Source organism: Thrips palmi, unplaced genomic scaffold, assembly GCF_012932325.1.
Source record: "Thrips palmi isolate BJ-2018 unplaced genomic scaffold, TpBJ-2018v1 HiC_scaffold_8, whole genome shotgun sequence".
NCBI lineage: Eukaryota > Metazoa > Arthropoda > Insecta > Thysanoptera > Thripidae > Thrips > Thrips palmi.
The window spans coordinates 102700-120616 of record NW_023144635.1 but is presented as its reverse complement, the minus strand read 5'-3'; the positions used below and the strand labels follow the sequence as shown (position 1 = coordinate 120616).

General features: G+C 54.2%; 1 protein-coding gene across 1 annotated transcript in view; it reads right to left on the bottom strand.

Moving 5' to 3' along the window:
• The window catches only part of LOC117652947 (mucin-1), a 64801-nt gene that overhangs the window by 26245 nt on the left and 20639 nt on the right, over nucleotides 1-17917 (bottom strand). The window contains exon 2 of the mRNA XM_034398168.1: nucleotides 8321-8376. Coding sequence (XP_034254059.1) covers nucleotides 8321-8374 — 54 coding nt within the window. The 5' untranslated portion in view covers nucleotides 8375-8376. The remainder of the gene's footprint in view (nucleotides 1-8320; nucleotides 8377-17917) is intronic.

Sequence of the window (17917 nt, the reverse complement as noted above, 5' to 3'; positions counted from 1 at the left end):
TAATCTCGATGCGCGGAGCTGCAGACTGATTCCGAGGGTCGTTTTCGTCGCTGTCTGTCGCTCATGGGGCCTCCCGTGAAAGGCGAGCGAGACAGAGCGACGAAAACGACCCTCGGAATCAGTCTGCTCCTGCTGCTGAAACCCGTCATGAACCTCGGAACCTCGCTCACTTATGGCTATCTATCTCGTCGAGGCGCACAGCACTGGAAGCCAAACCGCGTGGGTGTGCTGGCTACACGTCCGACCGGCCGGCTGCTTTGCATTTGGCGCTCGGATGTCGCGGGTTCGATTCCCGCACGCGGCGTTTCCGGCACGTGCCCCTTTGCCGTTTGGCCGGCGGTTTCATGGTTTCGTGGCTGCGGTTCTGGGTCGTAAGGTTTCCGCTCCGCACGCCGCCGTCGCTGCTCAGCGGGCAGACTGATTTCGAGAGTCGGTTTCGTCGCTCTGCTCTCTCGCACCTATGCGGGACGACTCATGAGTGCGAGAAAGACAGAGCGACGAAAACGACTCTCGGAATCAGTGTCCAGGCAGAATGATTCCGACGCAAGCGCCCGCTTCATCGCTCTGTCTCTCTCGCACTCATGAGTCGTCCCGCATAGGTGAGAGAGAGAGAGAGAGAGAGAGAGGCGACTCTTCTGCAGCGTTCGCTTTGCAGTGCAGCGGCGAGCGGCAGGAGGACGAGGGAAAGGCAGAAAGGGGAAGGCAGGGCAGGGAAGTCCCGGACGAACATGCAGCCTGCCGGCCTGGCCGGCCTGCCGCCGCTCGGCTCCACCGTGCCCTCAGTCTTCGTGCTGAATTTGAGAGGAACGGGGACGAGGGGGGTGGGGCGGAGTGAGGCGTAGGGAAAGGGCTGAGCCCCCACTCGGGGAGGGAGGGGGGTAAAGGGCTGAGGGGAGGGGGAAGGGAAAGGGCTGAGAGGGGGGGGGCTGTACGCTGTGGAGGGGAGCGGGAATAAGTAATGAGCGCAGAACTAGGCGGGCCGCCATGGGCCGCCATGAGCCGCCATGGGCCGCCATGGGCCGCCATGGGCCGCCATGGGCCGCCATGGGCCGCCATGGGCCGCCATGGGCCGCCATGGGCCGAGCCGAGTGCCAGGCGGGGCGCTACTTTCTGCAGGCCGCTGCCGGGCCAGGTGAAAACCAACAACAACAACAACAACACGGCGCCGTTGCACTCGCGGTGCACCGCCGCGCTGCTCGAGGGGGGAGGGAAGGGAAATGGGAGGGGGGTGATATCAGTCCAGGACGAACACAGTGTGTACACAGCACTTTGGGGACCGCGCGTGAGGTGGCCCGCGAGGCCCTGTAAGGGCTGTTGCACAGTGGGCTGGAAGGCCCGGTGGGAGCCGCTAAAATTCTAGACGCGTTTTGAGCTCCAGTCGCGAAATGACACTCAAACCGAACGTGTGACCGACCATCATTGAATTACTCTCGAGCGCGAGGCATCCAATGGTGGGGTCACACGCTTGGTTCGAGCCCGACTCAGCGACTCTGAAGCTCAAAACGCGTCTGGAATTTTCGCCACCTCCGCCGGTCTTGTGGGCCCACTGCCCCGTGGGGGGTCGGCCGTAAAGTCGCTTGCTTGCCCCTCCTATCTGCTTTGCGCTGCCGGCCCGGATACGAAAATGATTCGTCGACGCCTTTGTCGCGTGAGGCGACCAAATGGTTGACCGTGAACGCGCCTTGGTTTCCACCAGAATTTGTCGAATGGGCGCCGTTTTCCCAGTGCACTGGGCTTTGGGCGAGGAAGGCTTAGGGACGGCCCCCGGCCGTGGGACGCGGATGGTGGTTAGATGAACGGGGCCCTTGTGCTGCCCTGCGGACTGATTCCGAGAGTCGTTTTCGTCGCTCTGTCTCTCTGGCCCTCATGGGGCGTCCCGCATAGGTGCGAGAGAGACAGCGACCAAAGGGCCTCTCGGAATGAGTCTGCCGCGGCTACGCCAGACAAGGCCCTGCCGGGAAGTGGACTCGGTCATAGTGGAGGAATGTTTTGGGGGGCAGCACACCGCCGCATGGCCTGGCTGCCCGCCTGCCCGCGGCGCTCACGACGTGGACGTCCGGTGCGGCGCACTGCGGCGCGCGGCGCCAGGCCGAGGCGGGTCTAGGCGGGTCTAGGCGGGTCTAGGCGGGTCTAGGCGGGCCGGGTCGCGGCGTGGGCGGCACCGCGACAAGTTCGGCCCACTTTGTCCCACTGGCGAACAGCAAGACGATTCGGAGTCGTTGTTTCGTGTCTTTGTCTGTCCCGCGGGGCAGGCGTGGATCCAGAGGGGACAGGGGGTATAACTACCCCCTGCTGAGGGAGGCCGAGGAGGAAGATAAGCATAATTCACTACCAATCTCAATACAAGTAGGCGAAATGCGGAGAGACAGCGACGAAACCGACCTTCGGGATCAGCGTGCCTGCCGGCCGCCAGAGTGCAAGTGCAGTGCAAGTGCAGTGCAAGTGCAGTGCAAGTGCAGTGCAAGTGCAGTGCAAGTGCAGTGCAAGTGCAGTGCAAGTGCAGTGCAAGTGCAGTGCAAGTGCAGTGCAAGTGCAGTGCAAGTGCAGTGCAAGTGCAGTGCAAGTGCAGTGCAAGTGCAGTGCAAGTGCAGTGCAAGTGCAGTGCAAGTGCAGTGCAGGCCCCAGGCGGGGCTTAATGAGCGTCGCAAGTGCGTAGAAAACGACGGCGGTGGCGCTTCTCGCCGAGACTCGCGCCTCGCGGTGTTTTCTAGTGGCGTGCCGTATTGGCCGTGCTGCAGTGTAGTTTGATTCCGAGCGTCGATCTGGTCGCTCCGTCTCTCTCGCACCCATACGGGACGCCCCATGAGAGCGAGAGAGACGAAGCGACGAGAACGACTCTCGGAATCAGTCTGCCGCATGTATCGTGACGACCAGCCGCTCGTCGTCCTGGCGAAATAAACTGTGCCGTTCTAGTGAGAGCGGTTTGCCCCCTCCCCCCTCCCCTCCGCCGGAGGGTTGGGTGCGCTGCTCCGCGTTGCCAGTCAGTCACGCCCGCCACTCGCTTTGCCCGGCTTTGCCGCTTGGATCGCCGTTTCGAAATTGATTCCGCCGGGGGAGGCGCCGCCGCAATGACCTGATGCTGCCGTGCTGCACCAGTGTTGCCCCTCTCTCTCGCACTCCGGTGGAAAAGCCTCGAGTCTGAGGGCGACGGACAACCCGAGGGACAATCGCTCGGCTCGGGCTCTTTACGAGGACGCTGTTGTGTGAGTCCACAGAGTCCACAACCGAGTTCTTTTTAATTTAATATTTATATGTCAGCTTCTCCAAGAGATTCGGGAAAGGTGGCAGTGTTTTTGAAAGGAAGAACTCCTACCTTTGGAATCAATAATTATTTAATAGAATATCTAATGCGCTTCACAACTCAGACAGCTCACAACACAACACAACACAGGTTCACAACATAGTTTCACGGCACTAGTTCACAACTGGTTCACAACACTGATTACAACACTGGTTCACTGAGCTCACCTAAGCCTAACAGTTGGTGGTCCATGTTCTTTCCTAGGTCCATGAGCGCTCAAGGGCTCTGAGAGGTCTCCGTCCTTCTGCTCGTCCTATGGTCAACTGACTACCCATCCCAGCTGCACCTTCGTTATATAGAAAATGCAGTCGAGGTGGTGGGGACGATTTTCGGCCAATGGGAGGTCACACCGACTCATCCGCCCAACGCTAGCTGTCTTAACGACACCCTGATTTCCGCTGGACAACAAGAGCACAGGATGTTCTTTGTGTCCGTTCCTAGAGCAGCGGATACCAGCATGGTCCAGTCGAGTCGGGGCATTTCTCCCAAAGCCCTAAAGTCGCGGAAAATATGGTCGTCAAGCGCCACTACAGGCGAGGGGACAGTGGGTGCACAATGTCACTACAGGCGAGGGGGCGAGGGCACAATACACTAAGATCGTGACGTATGCTTCCTTGTGCTCCCCCCCCCCCCCACTGCAGGAAATAACCACAACAAAAGTACACAAATTTCTGGCAAATTTTTTATCAGGAATTTAGTGTACTTTTCAAGTACAACAATTGTTGTACAAAGTACAATGGAACCGGCATGACAAGTGCTGTGCAGTCCAGGGCTCGTTGTGGTTTGTACAAGTCTCGTTGTACTTTCTACAATCCCTGTTGTACTTTGATTGTACAGTTTCTGTTGTACTTTTGTTGTACTATCTACACTTTTTCTTACAGTGCCCCCCCCCCCCGCATCCGCTATCCGCGACAGAGACTCCCACGACCCAGGGCCTATGAATGGCGCCCTACTCAGAACCCTTGAATTTTTTATTTCAATTACACTGATTACGGGTGATCGCTTTTTGATTTAAATTACAGTGTCGTTGTGTGATTCGACACCGAGCCACACAACATTCACCCTATCTTTCTAAAAAAAAAATTACATCGAGAGAAGTGATTTTTTTTTGTAAGGTTGATTCCAAAAAAAACAATTTTATTACAAAATATAGTTGACATAAAAATATAATAATCTTGTTGATTAGAAGAATAACACTTTGACACTTCAACAAGAGGCACAATATATTTAAAGTTGACATAAGAGTATTTTAAAAGAATAATATGTTGACACTTCAACAAGAGGAATAGTAATATAATATTCCTTTTTAATAATAATGTTTAGATATAATCATAATCTTTGGATTACTTATGAAAATTAGTACAAAAAAATATCAAAATACCCGTAGGACTTGGTGGATACCTAACGGTGGCAACTAAACCAAGGAAGGCTGACGGATACCTAACGGTGACAACTAAGTCAACCTTAGAATTATTCTTTAGACCATTGCCATCTTTGATGTCTGAAATTGAGGATAATTCAGTTGAGGAAGGTGAAGTAGAATTCCGCTTGGGAAAGCAAAAGCACATAGAAGTAGAAGACAGTTCGGTAGATCGACATTTGCGTAATTGTTTTATCTTCTTGTCAGTGCTTATATTTTTTGGGTTAATAGCTATATTTATACTGTCTATACTCTTACACGAGTGCTTAGCAGTCCGTCCAGGAACTAACATATAACTTTTGCATCACAATAGGATTCATAAAAGGAGTTTGATAAATGGCGGAAACACCACCACCACCTCCAGTATCCATTGTTTCTTTATATAATTCAGTTGAAAAGTTCTTTGGAAATGGTTCAGACGAACTCTCAGCTAGAGAGTATCTCGAAAATCTAGAAAATTTGAAAACTTTGGGAAATTGGAGTGAAGCTCAAAGTATTAGATAGCTACTACTCGTCTGCGTGGTACTGCTTGAGACTACATTAAGAGTCTTGGAGATTCTACTAAAATAAAGACTTGGGAAGGTTTTAAACAGGCAATTTTGAGTCGGTTTCAAATAGATGAATCTCATGTAACATTGATGCAGAAATTCTATGGCACTGTTCAGAGACCCAATGAAAATGTAAGAGAGTTTGGTCAACGTTTAGAATCTTTGTGTCAGAAGGCTTATCAAGCAGAAAACAACAATGATCCCTTCAAACAGGAATTTTATAACAATTTGTTGTTGACTCGATTCTTGTATGGATTCTTGTATGGAAGTATTCGTAAAACTGTCATGGTGACAAAACCAGAGGATTATCAGACAGTATTAACTCTTGCTGTATCAATGGAAGACATTGATAAATCTGACAAAGGGACGTCTTTCCCTATGCACTCAGTAGAACCTCGACCATATGTACTGCATCCAGCTTTTCCACAACCTCCTGAGCAAGGGCAAGGGTACCGATATTCTGCAGGCAGGAATAATGGTAACAGACAGAATTTTGGTTATCAAAACAACTCTCGCCAGAACTGGGGTAACTATGGCAACAATGGGCCTCGCAATAATATGTCTAAGAATAGGAATGGAGGAAACTGGTCGCGACAGAATACAGGTTATCAGAAACCTGCTGAAAAACAGCCCCAGCAGACACAGAATAGGGATGGAAGAAATTATCAGCCAAGGCAGGGGAATCAGAGTGCCCCTCAGCCTCGCGAAGGCATTCGCTGTTACAGTTGTAACATGCTTGGGCATATTAGTAGAGATTGTAGGACGTTCTTTCCTTCGGTCTCTTCGCCGTTACGCTAACCGTCCACTTCCCGCCACCCCGCTGCCCCGCCATCATTTCAATGACGGCTATGAACTCCCAATTAGCACAAACGGATCGGTCCCCACCGGGACTCCCCGCGCCCAGCACCCCGCGCCAACAAGCCCCGCACTGATGACCCCCATGACGACTTCGACAGCGACGGACGAACACGGATATTCGGTCCTGATGCACGAATAGGCAAAGGGACGGCCATCTTGGAAACACCCTGCATCTGCTGGTCAAGGGATGCGCTGACCGCCAGCACGGCTTCAGTCCAGAGGTTGACATCGCCGTGTCCAGACGTCCTGCTGCTCCGCTCCAGCAGTGCCTCGTGCTTCCACAATCCAGTGCAGCCCGCTCGATCCGCTCTCGACAAGACTTTAGTGCACAAGATTCAACGCCGCTCCGCTCCAGCAGTGCCAAGGGTTACCGTGCTCCAGTGCCAGTGAGAACAGTTCTGCTACCCACCAAACTTCAGAGCACCAATTCAAAATGGACCAACAGGGAAAGTACTGCTTTTTCTATGAGCACTTCTTGCTGGATCCCCGATCCGTCTTCGTACGCCCACTGGTAATCCACAAAGAGTGCTTACCATCTACGGACCAACTTTCCCAGTTTGCATCCGTCACTTCTTTTTCCGGCCACATGACCCTGGAATCTCATCCTCGTCGCCATTTTATGTTGTGTGAGTCCACAGAGTCCACAACCGAGTTCTTTTTAATTTAATATTTATATGTCAGCTTCTCCAAGAGATTCGGGAAAGGTGGCAGTGTTTTTGAAAGGAAGAACTCCTACCTTTGGAATCAATAATTATTTAATAGAATATCTAATGCGCTTCACAACTCAGACAGCTCACAACACAACACAGGTTCACAACACAGTTTCACGACACTAGTTCACAACTGGTTCACAACACTGATTACAACACTGGTTCACTGAGCTCACCTAAGCCTAACAGTTGGTGGTCCATGTTCTTTCCTAGGTCCATGAGCGCTCAAGGGCTCTGAGAGGTCTCCGTCCTTCTGCTCGTCCTATGGTCAACTGACTACCCATCCCAGCTGCACCTTCGTTATATAGAAAATGCAGTCGAGGTGGTGGGGACGATTTTCGGCCAATGGGAGGTCACACCGACTCATCCGCCCAACGCTAGCTGTCTTAACGACACCCTGATTTCCGCTGGACAACAAGAGCACAGGATGTTCTTTGTGTCCGTTCCTAGAGCAGCGGATACCAGCATGGTCCAGTCGAGTCGGGGCATTTCTCCCAAAGCCATAAAGTCGCGGAAAATATGGTCGTCAAGCGCCACTACAGGCGAGGGGACAGTGGGTGCACAATGTCACTACAGGCGAGGGGGCGAGGGCACAATACACTAAGATCGTGACGTATGCTTCCTTGTGCTCCCCCCCCCCCTCCCCCCCCGCATCCGCTATCCGCGACAGAGACTCCCACGACCCAGGGCCTATGAATGGCGTCCTACTCAGAACCCTTGATGCGTCACAACACGCACACAGATGCGGGTGATCCCCTTTTTGATTTCAATTACACTGATTACGGGTGATCGCTTTTTGATTTCAATTACAGTGTTGTTGTGTGATTCGACACCGAGCCACACAACAATGCGCACGGCGAGAGTGTGGCGCCGAGCGAACCGAACGCCGGGCTGCGCCAGTGCGGCCATCGGCTTGTGTCTCTCGGACTTCTACGGGACGCCCCATGAGTGCGAGAGAGACAGACGGCCGCACGAGGGCTGGGAGGGCAGTGGTGGGGGTGTACCTCACCGGGACACGTCACACTGTGTACCTCGCGGGGCGGTTTGGACGCCCGCCTGGCCGGCCGTGCACGGAAGCCCGCCGAGGGTGCATGAGAATGAGGGTTCCGGCTGACGGTCCGGCAGGACTGATTTCGCCTCTCCGTCTCTCTCGCACCTACACGGGGCGCGCCGTGAGTGCGAGAGAGACGGAGTGACAAAATCGCTGTTCAGAATCAACCTAGCGGGCAGGGGCGCGCCGCCGCACAGTGGGCCAGAAGACCGGCGGCCAAAACTCTAGAGGCGTTTTGAGCTCCAGAGTCGCTAAATGGGACTCGAACCGAACGGTGACCCCACCGATGGATTCCTCGCTCGGAGAGCAATCCATTGGTGGGGTCACACGTTCGATTCTAGTCCCAGTTGGCGACTCTGGAGCTCAAAACGCGTCTAGAGTTTTGGCCGCCGGTCTTCTGGCCCACTGTGCGGCGGCGCGGACTTGACTCACCATTCCGCGGGTAGCGCGTTCGTCGTCGCCGGCACGCCAGCCGCCTGCTGACATTTCTGTGGGTCAGACAAAAACAGAGGCAATGAGAAAGATGTGACTCAAACACTGTGAGAAAAAAGTACGGAAAAAGTACGGAACATGTCTGGTCAATAATTTGCCTGGACCGACCGTCCGTACTTGCCAACTACGGAACGTTCCGTACCTTTTTTCCGTACCCATTTACATAGGTTCATGAGCAAGTACGGAACGTTCCATACTTTTCTCCGTACCTCCGTACTATATTTTTCTGTACCATTTCCGTACAAAAGTACGGAATTTTTTACAGTGAAGGACGGCGCGGCTCGGCTCGGCCTGTCACGCAGCCGACTGATTGCGGTAGTCGCTTTGGTCGCTCTGTCTCTCTCGCACCTGTAGCGGACGCTCCATGCGTGTGAGGGCGACAGAGCGACGACTCTAGGCGTCAATGTGCACCGCGCAGCGCCACACAATGGGCCAGAAGACAGGTAACGGTGGTCCAAAATCCCGGACGCGTTCTGTGCCCCAGAGTTCGCTAAATGGGACTCGAACCGAACGTGTGACCCCACCAATGGATTGCTCTCCGAACGAGGAATCCCTTGGTGGAGTCACACGTTCGGTTCGAACCCTGTTTAGCGGCTCTGGAGCTCAAAACGCGTCCCTGACTTTAAGCGCCTCCACCCACTGTGCGTCGTCCCAGGGGAGCGCCTGGCGGGCAGGCCGCGCGCCGAGGCCCTGTGCACGCGGGTTGCCTACCCGGCCCAGGTAAGGCGCCCGTCCAGTGTAGGCACGGAGCCTGGCGCGGCGTGGCGTCCTTTCGGCGACGGTAGAAAGCGTTTTGACTTGGACGCCGTGCCGCGCCGAGAGCGCCGAGTCTGTCGGGCGCTTTTCCAGGTCGCCGCATGAGAGGATACAGCGGCTGGCTGCCCTCGGCCTGCTGACTGACTCCGAGAGTCGTCTTCGTCGCTCTGTCTCTCTCGCACCTACACCGAACGCCCCTTGAGTGCGAGAGAGACAGAGCGGCGAAAACGGCTCTCGGAGTCAGTCGGACGGCCCTGCCGGCCCTGCTGCACTCGTGATGGCAAATGGCACACGATTTCCTTCACTCCTAGCAGAGCGTTCCGCGCGGGGTTCTTGACCCCCGCCGCCGTGATACCCTTTCGCTGTAGCACACTGATTCCGAGAGTCGTTTTCGTCCCTCTGTCTTTCTCGCACCAACCCGGAACGTCTCGTGAGAGCGAGAGAGACAGAGCGACGAAAACGACTCTCGGAATCAGTCTGCTGGAGTGACTCCAGCGGCTGCAGCGGCTGCCTGGCGACGATGCGTTGTGGTGGCACGGCCGGGCACGGCGGAGGCACGGCGGAGGCTGGCCTCCTTCTGACCACTACAGTGCACTGCCACGCCGTGGCTACGCCTAGCCGCGCCGCGACGCGCCACGGACCCTGCGGGTTGGGTCCGAGCGAGATAGCTCTCTCTCTCTCACTCGCACTCACGGTGTCCCGAACGGGAGCGAGAGCGACGGGGCCTCTCGTTCGGAATGAACGCCTTGCCGCCGCGCTGCTGCCTTGCGGCTGCACACTCTAAATGTTGTACAGTGAAGATTCGCCATATTATGGTGAAAATGTTCCATATTATGGTGGTGCAGCTGACTTCGCAACATACCATTGAGAATTCACTGTACCTTATAGAGATTTTGACGAATTTCGTTGGTATAATGGAGAAAATCTCCACCATAATATGTTGGTGCAGCCTTTCACCTTCACCGTAAGACATTTACTGTGCAGGCTACCCCGAAGAGTCGTTTTCGTCGCTCTGTCTCTCTCGCTCCTATAGGGGACGCCCCATGAGTGCGAGAGGGACAGAGCGACGAAAAAGACTCTCCTCGGAATCAGTCCGCAGGCTGAGATAAGTGCGCCAAAACTGTTTGTGTCCAGTGGACGTCCAGGCAGTCAGCTGGTTCTTGCCACACCGCAGGCTGATTCCGAGCGCTGCTCTCGTCGCTCTGTCTCTCTCGCACTCTTGGTGCGCCCCGTATAGGTGCGAGAGAGACAGCGTCGAAGGCGGTGGCGAGTCCACTCTGCCGCTCTCTTTTCCCGGCTCGCTTTCGTCCGTGCTCCAGTGCGAACAGTGCCGCGGCGTCCCACAGTGGGCCAGAAGACCGGTGGAGGTGTTGGCCTCTCTCGACGCGTTTCGAGCTTCAGAGTCCCTAAACGGGACTCGAGCCGAACGTGTGACCCCACCAATGGATTCCTCGTTCGGAGAGCAATCCATTGGTGGGGTCATACGTCCGGTTCGAGTCCCATTTAGCGACTCTGGAGCTCAAAACGCGTCGAGAGTTTTGGCCGCCTCCACCGGTCTTCTGGCCCACTGTGCGTCCCCGGCAGAGCTGGCAGGCAAATAAGCTAATCCCCCGCTGGGCTGGTCAGCAAACTGATTCCGAGAGTAGGTTCCGTCGCTCGCTGTCTCTCGCACAAACAGGGGAGGCTCCATGACAGCGAGAGAGACAGAGCGACGAGAACGACGCTCGGATTCAGTCCGCAGGGGCCCGGCTCGCGTCACAGCGCGTCACCGCCGCATCGCGGCAGTGTACTACACGGGGCTCGCGAGCACGGGGTGGACGGAGGCGGTGGGCGAGGGGGGCGGGCGTCCTGAGGGGGCAGGGGAGGGGGAGGGCTGCACGCCTGTCGCGTCGTGGGCTAGCTAGCTCAAAGCGATCGTGGCTCGGCAGTGAAACCTAAAAGACGAAAACAACCCCCCACATATGTTTTCCCAGAAAAATTCCGTCCACCGCTGGGCGACGTGGTTCGTGGTAATTGCTGTGTTCTCGGATAATTATCAGGAATGGATCCAGAGACCGGAGGGGAGGGCCCGAACGGCACGTTGTGGTCTAGCCTCTCAAGTTCAAGTTCAAGGGGGTCCATGAGAGGGTTCAAAAGTTGGCTACCTACGCAAAGTGCAGCTCATTGCCTATCTCGGATTAAGTCCCTTTGTTCTGGTGATCAACATTGTTCGATAGGCTGACGAGTCCGATAGCTGCAATCGGAAAGTCCATACCTACAACCAAAAGCTGGTTGCTACGACCAGACACGAGGACAACTGTGCTGGGGTTTGTTACGCTCTTACAAGTGTCCGGGTGGCAACCAGCTTTTGTTTGTTCGAGGTATCGACTTTTTGATTGCAGCCATCGAATTTAGCCAATCGAACAGAGTTGATCACCACAACAAAAGATTTTTTCCGTGATACGCTTCAGGCGGGAGCGACGCGCCCTTCTCCCCCTGGATCCGTGCCTGATAATTATGAACAACTCGATGGAATAATAACAAAGAGTGAGGCAGGAGGTTCAACGGTTCAACCCCCTCCATCGCCGTCCTCCTCTACACTGTATGCATCCCGACCTTCCTCACCGACTCAAAGTCGAATCTGGGTTTCGCGGCCGCGGCCGATTCGGCGCCCCGCAGCATAATGACGATTTGTTTTTTGTTTTTTTTTTTCGATTTTTATTTTAAATTCTCTCTTTTTAGTGTGTGGGTCGGTCTGGGCGGTTTTGGTGGTGGCCGGCTTGTGCCTTGTTGATCCGACCGGACCAGACCAGACCACGCCAGACGGACCCAAAGACACAGAAACACAGGCAGCGGCGTGACGCGGCCAGGTGGAAGAGGAAAGGAAAACGATGTGGATGTGACTGACCCTCCTCCGCGTCGATCAGATGTGCGTTTCTAATTTTACTGAAACCTTTTTTTTTTTCTACTGTCCGAACCGTTGGGCTGGTCGGGGACTCGGCCTGTGGTGGCACACTGCGGGGCACCCAGTCTTTAGCCTCGCACCAAGGCCCGCGACTAGCCTTATTGCACTTCTAGCCTCTCACCGAGGAGCCGAGCCACTCTGCCTATAAACTGGTCCCTTTTGCATCGACGCCACCATCGCGTCGTCCGCTGGTATGGTAATAATAAAATGGCTAATGAGACGCTGGGGTAATTATGGTGATGATTGCCCAACACACACACGCACACACACACACACTGAAGCTTTTCGTGCCAACAATCATCCTCGAAAGATCATTCGCAGTGGGCTAATAAAGAATGCGAGGAGCGTTCAATAGGCCTGGTCTATTCCGTCAGCCGCGCGTCACGGCAAAAAAAGAGTCGTCTTTGAATCCAAGGGGAGGCCTTGCATTCGTTTCCTAGCGGTTACAGTGCGAATTCTCAAAGTTGTCCAAAGTGACGACAATCGTCTTATTTCGACAGCGAACAAACACGGTTTGGATGGGAACACTGCAAACCTAACTGTCTACTAAGTACACACTTACAAATGCATGCTTGCAAGTACACACTTGCAAACGCATGCTTGACGCCGTATAACTCCATGCGTCAAGCATGCGTTTGTAAGTGTGTACTTGCAAGCACGCATTTGTAAGTGTGTACTTAGTAGACAGTTAGGTTTGCAGTGAAATGAAAACAGTGATCGAACTTGAAATGTAACCAATCGCTCTGTCCTCTCGCACCCTTATGGAGAGCGCCTATGAGTGTGACAGAGACAGAGTGGCGAAACTCTTCTGAGGCGCTCGTTGGCTGTCGCGCTGTACGGTGTGGCGGCGTTCACGCGGCGGCCGAGTGGTGTCGCTTTGAAAGGGGGCCTCTAGGGCGAGCGCGGCTCGGCACCGCACAGTGCGCCTGCAGGTGTGTGAGTGTGTGTGTTAGAGAGAGAGAAATAGAGAGAGAGAGAGAGAGAGAGAGAGAGAGAGAGAGGGAGGGAGAGAGAGAGAGAGAGAGAGGGAGAGAGGGAAAGAGGGAGGGAGGGGAGCTGCCGCCTCAGACAGCGCGGCGCTAGGCAAACGGGCCGGCGGCATTGCACAGTCCAGTACAGTAGCGGAAACTATTGCCCGGGATGGCTTTGTGCACGCCACTGCACGTGCCGCCGCCTGTCCACGTGTGTGTGTGTGTGTGTGCGTGTGTGTGTGTGTGTGTGTGTGTGTGTGTGTGAGCGCGCGTGTGCACCTTTGCTCCCCGCTTCGTCTGGCTTCTCCTCTGTCTCCTTCTGATAGGTCAGCGTGTCATGCGGATGTGGTCAGGCACGCGCCTTCCCCCACATTGTGACACAATTTTTAGCAGATGATATCTTTACGTCAAAACGCACGCACACAGAAAAGGACAAGACACGTGGTGTCGCAGCTAGCTCGGACATACCTCCACAAAACCCATCACCGAACGAGGGATTTTGGGGACGCGGCCAACGAAACACTGAACTTGAACGCGAGAAGTCTGCTTCGTGAACATCGGATGAGGCACCGCCTCTCTCAGGACCCAATGATCCAATCCCGCTGTTGTGATGATGTGGATCTCGCCTGGGGCCTTGCCCGGGCCTTGCCGTCCTGTACTGTCCCTACATGCACCCGGGGCTTGGCGGCTGGCGTCCTGGTGGCAGGGGGCCTGCCTGGGGCCTGTCGTCCTGGCAGCGGTCTCTTAGAGGTCCTGACGTCAAAGTCCAACAGATAGAAAAAAAAACGAAGCAAGAAGATGGAACAGATAGCTTCTAGCTTCGTGATGGGGCCTAGCAATAATTTGAGGTGCCATACACTCGCAAGCGCGTGGATCCATGCGGGGGGAAGAGGGGGGGGGGGACGAACGGACAATTGGACCCCTTCGACCCCCGGAAAAGTAACGCTAAAGTAACGCTAGTAACGCGCAAGTAACGCTAAAGTAGCTAAAAGCAACGCTTTTACGACGTGCTACCTCCTCCTCCTCCCCAGAAAAAAGGCAAAAAGCAACATTTTCTCGTAGCCTTTTACGAAGGCATTGACAAAAAGTGCTACCTCTCCCCCCCCCCCTTCCGGCCGGCCCTGTATACTAAATTCTTGTGGACTTGTTCGTAACTATCGCCATATTTGTGTGTACGAAAGTTATGTACAAAATTTGCACATAAATAAGGTACAATTTTATAAATACATAAGCACAAGATGAAAATATTGTCCCTAATTTACGTATAAAATTATACGTAACTTGCGTACGTACAAATATATGGCTATAGTGATGGACAATACAAGAACTCAAACGTTTATTGTGTGGACCCGCCACCATACGGCGCTAGCCTCCGACTAATCCCACGCGACCTGCCAACTTAAATATTGATCCGTCTGTCCGTAGCGCCGCGTCGCGCAGCGCCCGATGCTTGGCGGAGACGACCAGGGGAAGGGGAGCAACTGCAAACTAAGTGCGGGGCCCAGGGGAGCGCGCAGGGGTTTGGGGGGGGGGGGGGGGGTAAACACACACACACACACAGCCAAGCCTCGAGCCATCCCCCGATTGCGATATCCGGCGCATCCCTCCTCCTCGGGCATCCTCACTGCAAATGCAAAGGCGATACTAAAGTACATTTTTTGGCGATACAATTTAGTATCGCCAATAAACGGCCTTACGGAAAAGTATTGCCTTCAGAACGGCGATACAAAAAAGTATCGCCAAAATTTGGCAATACTTTTGGATATTGCCAAAACCGAGGCATTAAACCAAGGTTCCCTTGATTTGTTCGATGTTTATTGCCAAATCGTGGCAATACTCCAAAGTGTTGCCAAATTTTGGCGATACTTTTGTGTATCGCCGTTTTGAAGGCAATACTTATCCGTAAGGCCGTTTATTGGCGATACTCAATTGTATCGCCATTCCGCGTTCGGAGAGCAATCCGTTGGTGGGGGTCACACGTTCCACTAAATGTCGTACAGGCTGCACATTATAGTGCAGATTTTCGCCATAATTCAGAAGAAAATTCGTCAAAATATCTTAAAGGTGCATCGAATTTTCGAAGGTGAGATCCAAAGTCAGCTGCTTTACCAGAATATAGAGAGTTACAGTTTTCACCATGAAATTGAGAATCTTCATTGGCTGAGCGATAGCGAAGCCTGTTACTCCAGTGGGGTTGAAAAGTTTTTCATGTCTGTCTGTCTGTCTGTCTGTCTGTCTGTCTGTGTGTGTGTGTGTGTGTCTGTGTGTCCGCACTACTCCTCCTAAACGGCTCGGCCGATTCTGATGAGATTTTGCAGGGTCATTGGGCATATCCTTGGCTCGCCACACACCAAAATTCAGCTTTCTATCTCAATCCATTCGGTCATATTAGCCGAAAAACACTTTAAAAACGGCAGGAAAAAGACAACTTTTTTGGAACTTTCAACTTTTTGTCAAATTCAATGTCGTTATAAATATTTTTGAGGCTGCTGATGACGAAAATAGAACCCATTCAGACCTCCGACCGAAAGTTTAGCCCCATTAGTGAAGATTTTGATGACCAAATGCTCTTTTTGAGGGAATCACGCCCATTTCCACGGTCTGCCAAGGAAGGCAGCCTGCCGAAGGCAGGTTAGCGCCGCAGGCCAAGGTAGGTGTATACGCCAGGCGTGGATTGTCGAAACTGGCGCAGCATCGCGAAGCCTGTTACGACAAGACACAGTCTGGCGTACACCTACCTTGTTATAAGACCATTCGAGTGTCGCTCCGCACTTTTTCTGCCAGTGTGCCCCCTATTGTCTAAGGACTGGCGCGCGAAGTGGCGATGCTTGGCGGTGCTTTGGCTTGGCCCGGGCGGCCGGCCGGCTTTTGGCGTGTGGCCTGCACTGTACAGAGAGGATAGGCTCCACGCGGCGGTGACCTTGAGCCTTGAGCGTGCCGTGGACGGCGTGCACCACGCGGGGCACACTGTGGATTTGCCAGAAGACCGGTGGAGGCGGCCAAAACACTAGACGCGTTTTGAGCTCCAGAGTAGCTAAACAGGACTGGAACAGAGCGTGTGACCCCGCCAATGGATTCCCCGTTCGGAGAGCCATCCATTGGTGGGGTCACACGTTCGGCTCCAGTCCCATTTAGCGACTCTGGTGCTCAGGACGCCACGGGGATTTTGGACCGCCTCCACCGGCCTTCTTGCAAATCCACTTTGCGCTCCGTGTCACGTCTAGGGGCGGGCGCAGCGCCGCGACCGTGGCCCGCCTGCAGGCCTGCAGTCGTCGCCTCGTCAGAGAGAGAGAGAGAGAGAGAGAGAGAGAGAGAGACAAAGCCACGCACTGTCAGATGGGCCGCCGCTCCGTCCCCTGTAGAGGGCTAGATACTGTAGGCACTGTACAGTACAGTGGGCAGCGCTCTAATCCTACTCCGACAGTGCACTCTAAAGGTCCAGTCAAAATTCACCGTATTATGGTGAAAATTCTCCATAATGTGGTGGTGCACCTGACTACACTCTAAATGTAGGGTGCCCAGTAACTGGGCGCCTTTGTCGCTCGCCCCACTCTTTAGGGTGCCAAATGTCGCCCAGTTTCTGGGCACCTTTGTCGCCCAGTCTCGGGGTGGACAAATCATACAGTAACCGGCCCTCTCCCAGGGTAGAACATGTTCAGGTGTCTAGTTCCTGGGCGACTGAGGCGCCTAGATTCTGGACACCTTTGGCACCTGAGGTGCCTAGATTCTGGACACCTTTGGCACCTCAGTCGCTGCTGGTCCATGGGTGGAGGCAGGTTCCTTAATGGTTTGTCCACCTCGAGACTGGGCGACAAAGGTGCCCAGAAACTGGGCGACATTTGGCACCCTAAAAAGTGGGGCGGGCGACAAAGGCGCCCAGTTACTGGGCACCCTACATTTAGAGTGTAGAGATACATTTTTCTCGATTTCTTTTAAACCACTAAGAAAATCTCCGCTATAATATTGTAGCCTTTCACTGTAAGACGCTTAGAGTGTGCGAAATAAAAGTGGGACGGAAAAGTACTTGTGCTGATGTCCGCACAGCAAAAACGAAAACAGATTATGGCTGTTTTTCATTACAGGCAGCTTTGGGCTGCATGACTACCTCGTCGGGACGAGGGTTCGGTGGACCGCCCTGCCTGCCGCCCTACAGATTGCTAAGTCGAATGCTGGTGTCGGTTGGAGCGGTCATCAACTCGCTGCAGGCGCCAAAACAAAGATACAAACTGTTTTTACATTTTTTACCAGTGGGAATAAATAAAGAGACACTCGCATTGTGCGGGGGGTGTACTCCTCGGTGTACCCCGCAATCCCTTTGTGCAGCTGGTTATCGCTCCGCTGGGCCGTGCAAGCCATGCAGGCCGCGGCGGAGCACAGTGGATTTGCCAGAAGACCGGCGCCGGCGGCCAAAACTCTAGACGCGTTTTGAGCTCCAGAGTCGCTAAACAGGGCTCGAACCGAGCGTGTGACCCCACCAATGGATTCCTCGTTCGGAGAGCAATCCGTTGGTGGAGTCACACGTTCGGTTTGAGTCCCATTTAGCGACTGTGGAGCTCAAAACGCGGCCGGGATTTTGATCGCCTCCACCAGTCTTCTTCTGGGCCACTGTGGGCCTCGCAGTGCGCCGCCCACAGCGTTTTGTTTATAGGACTGATTTTGCGGGGCCCCGAGCGCAGCGCAGCACGGCGTTGGTGCTGTTGCCATCTGCGGAGCGGCGCAGCGGCGCACAGAGCAGTGCCAGTGGGCCCGACTGGGGCCCGAGGGATAGCGGGGGAGGGGGGAGGGGGATTTGGCCTGGGCTGTTGCCACGCGGCTAGGCCTGAGCCAGGCCCAGCTTGACGTGATCACAGCGCGGCTTCCCTGACG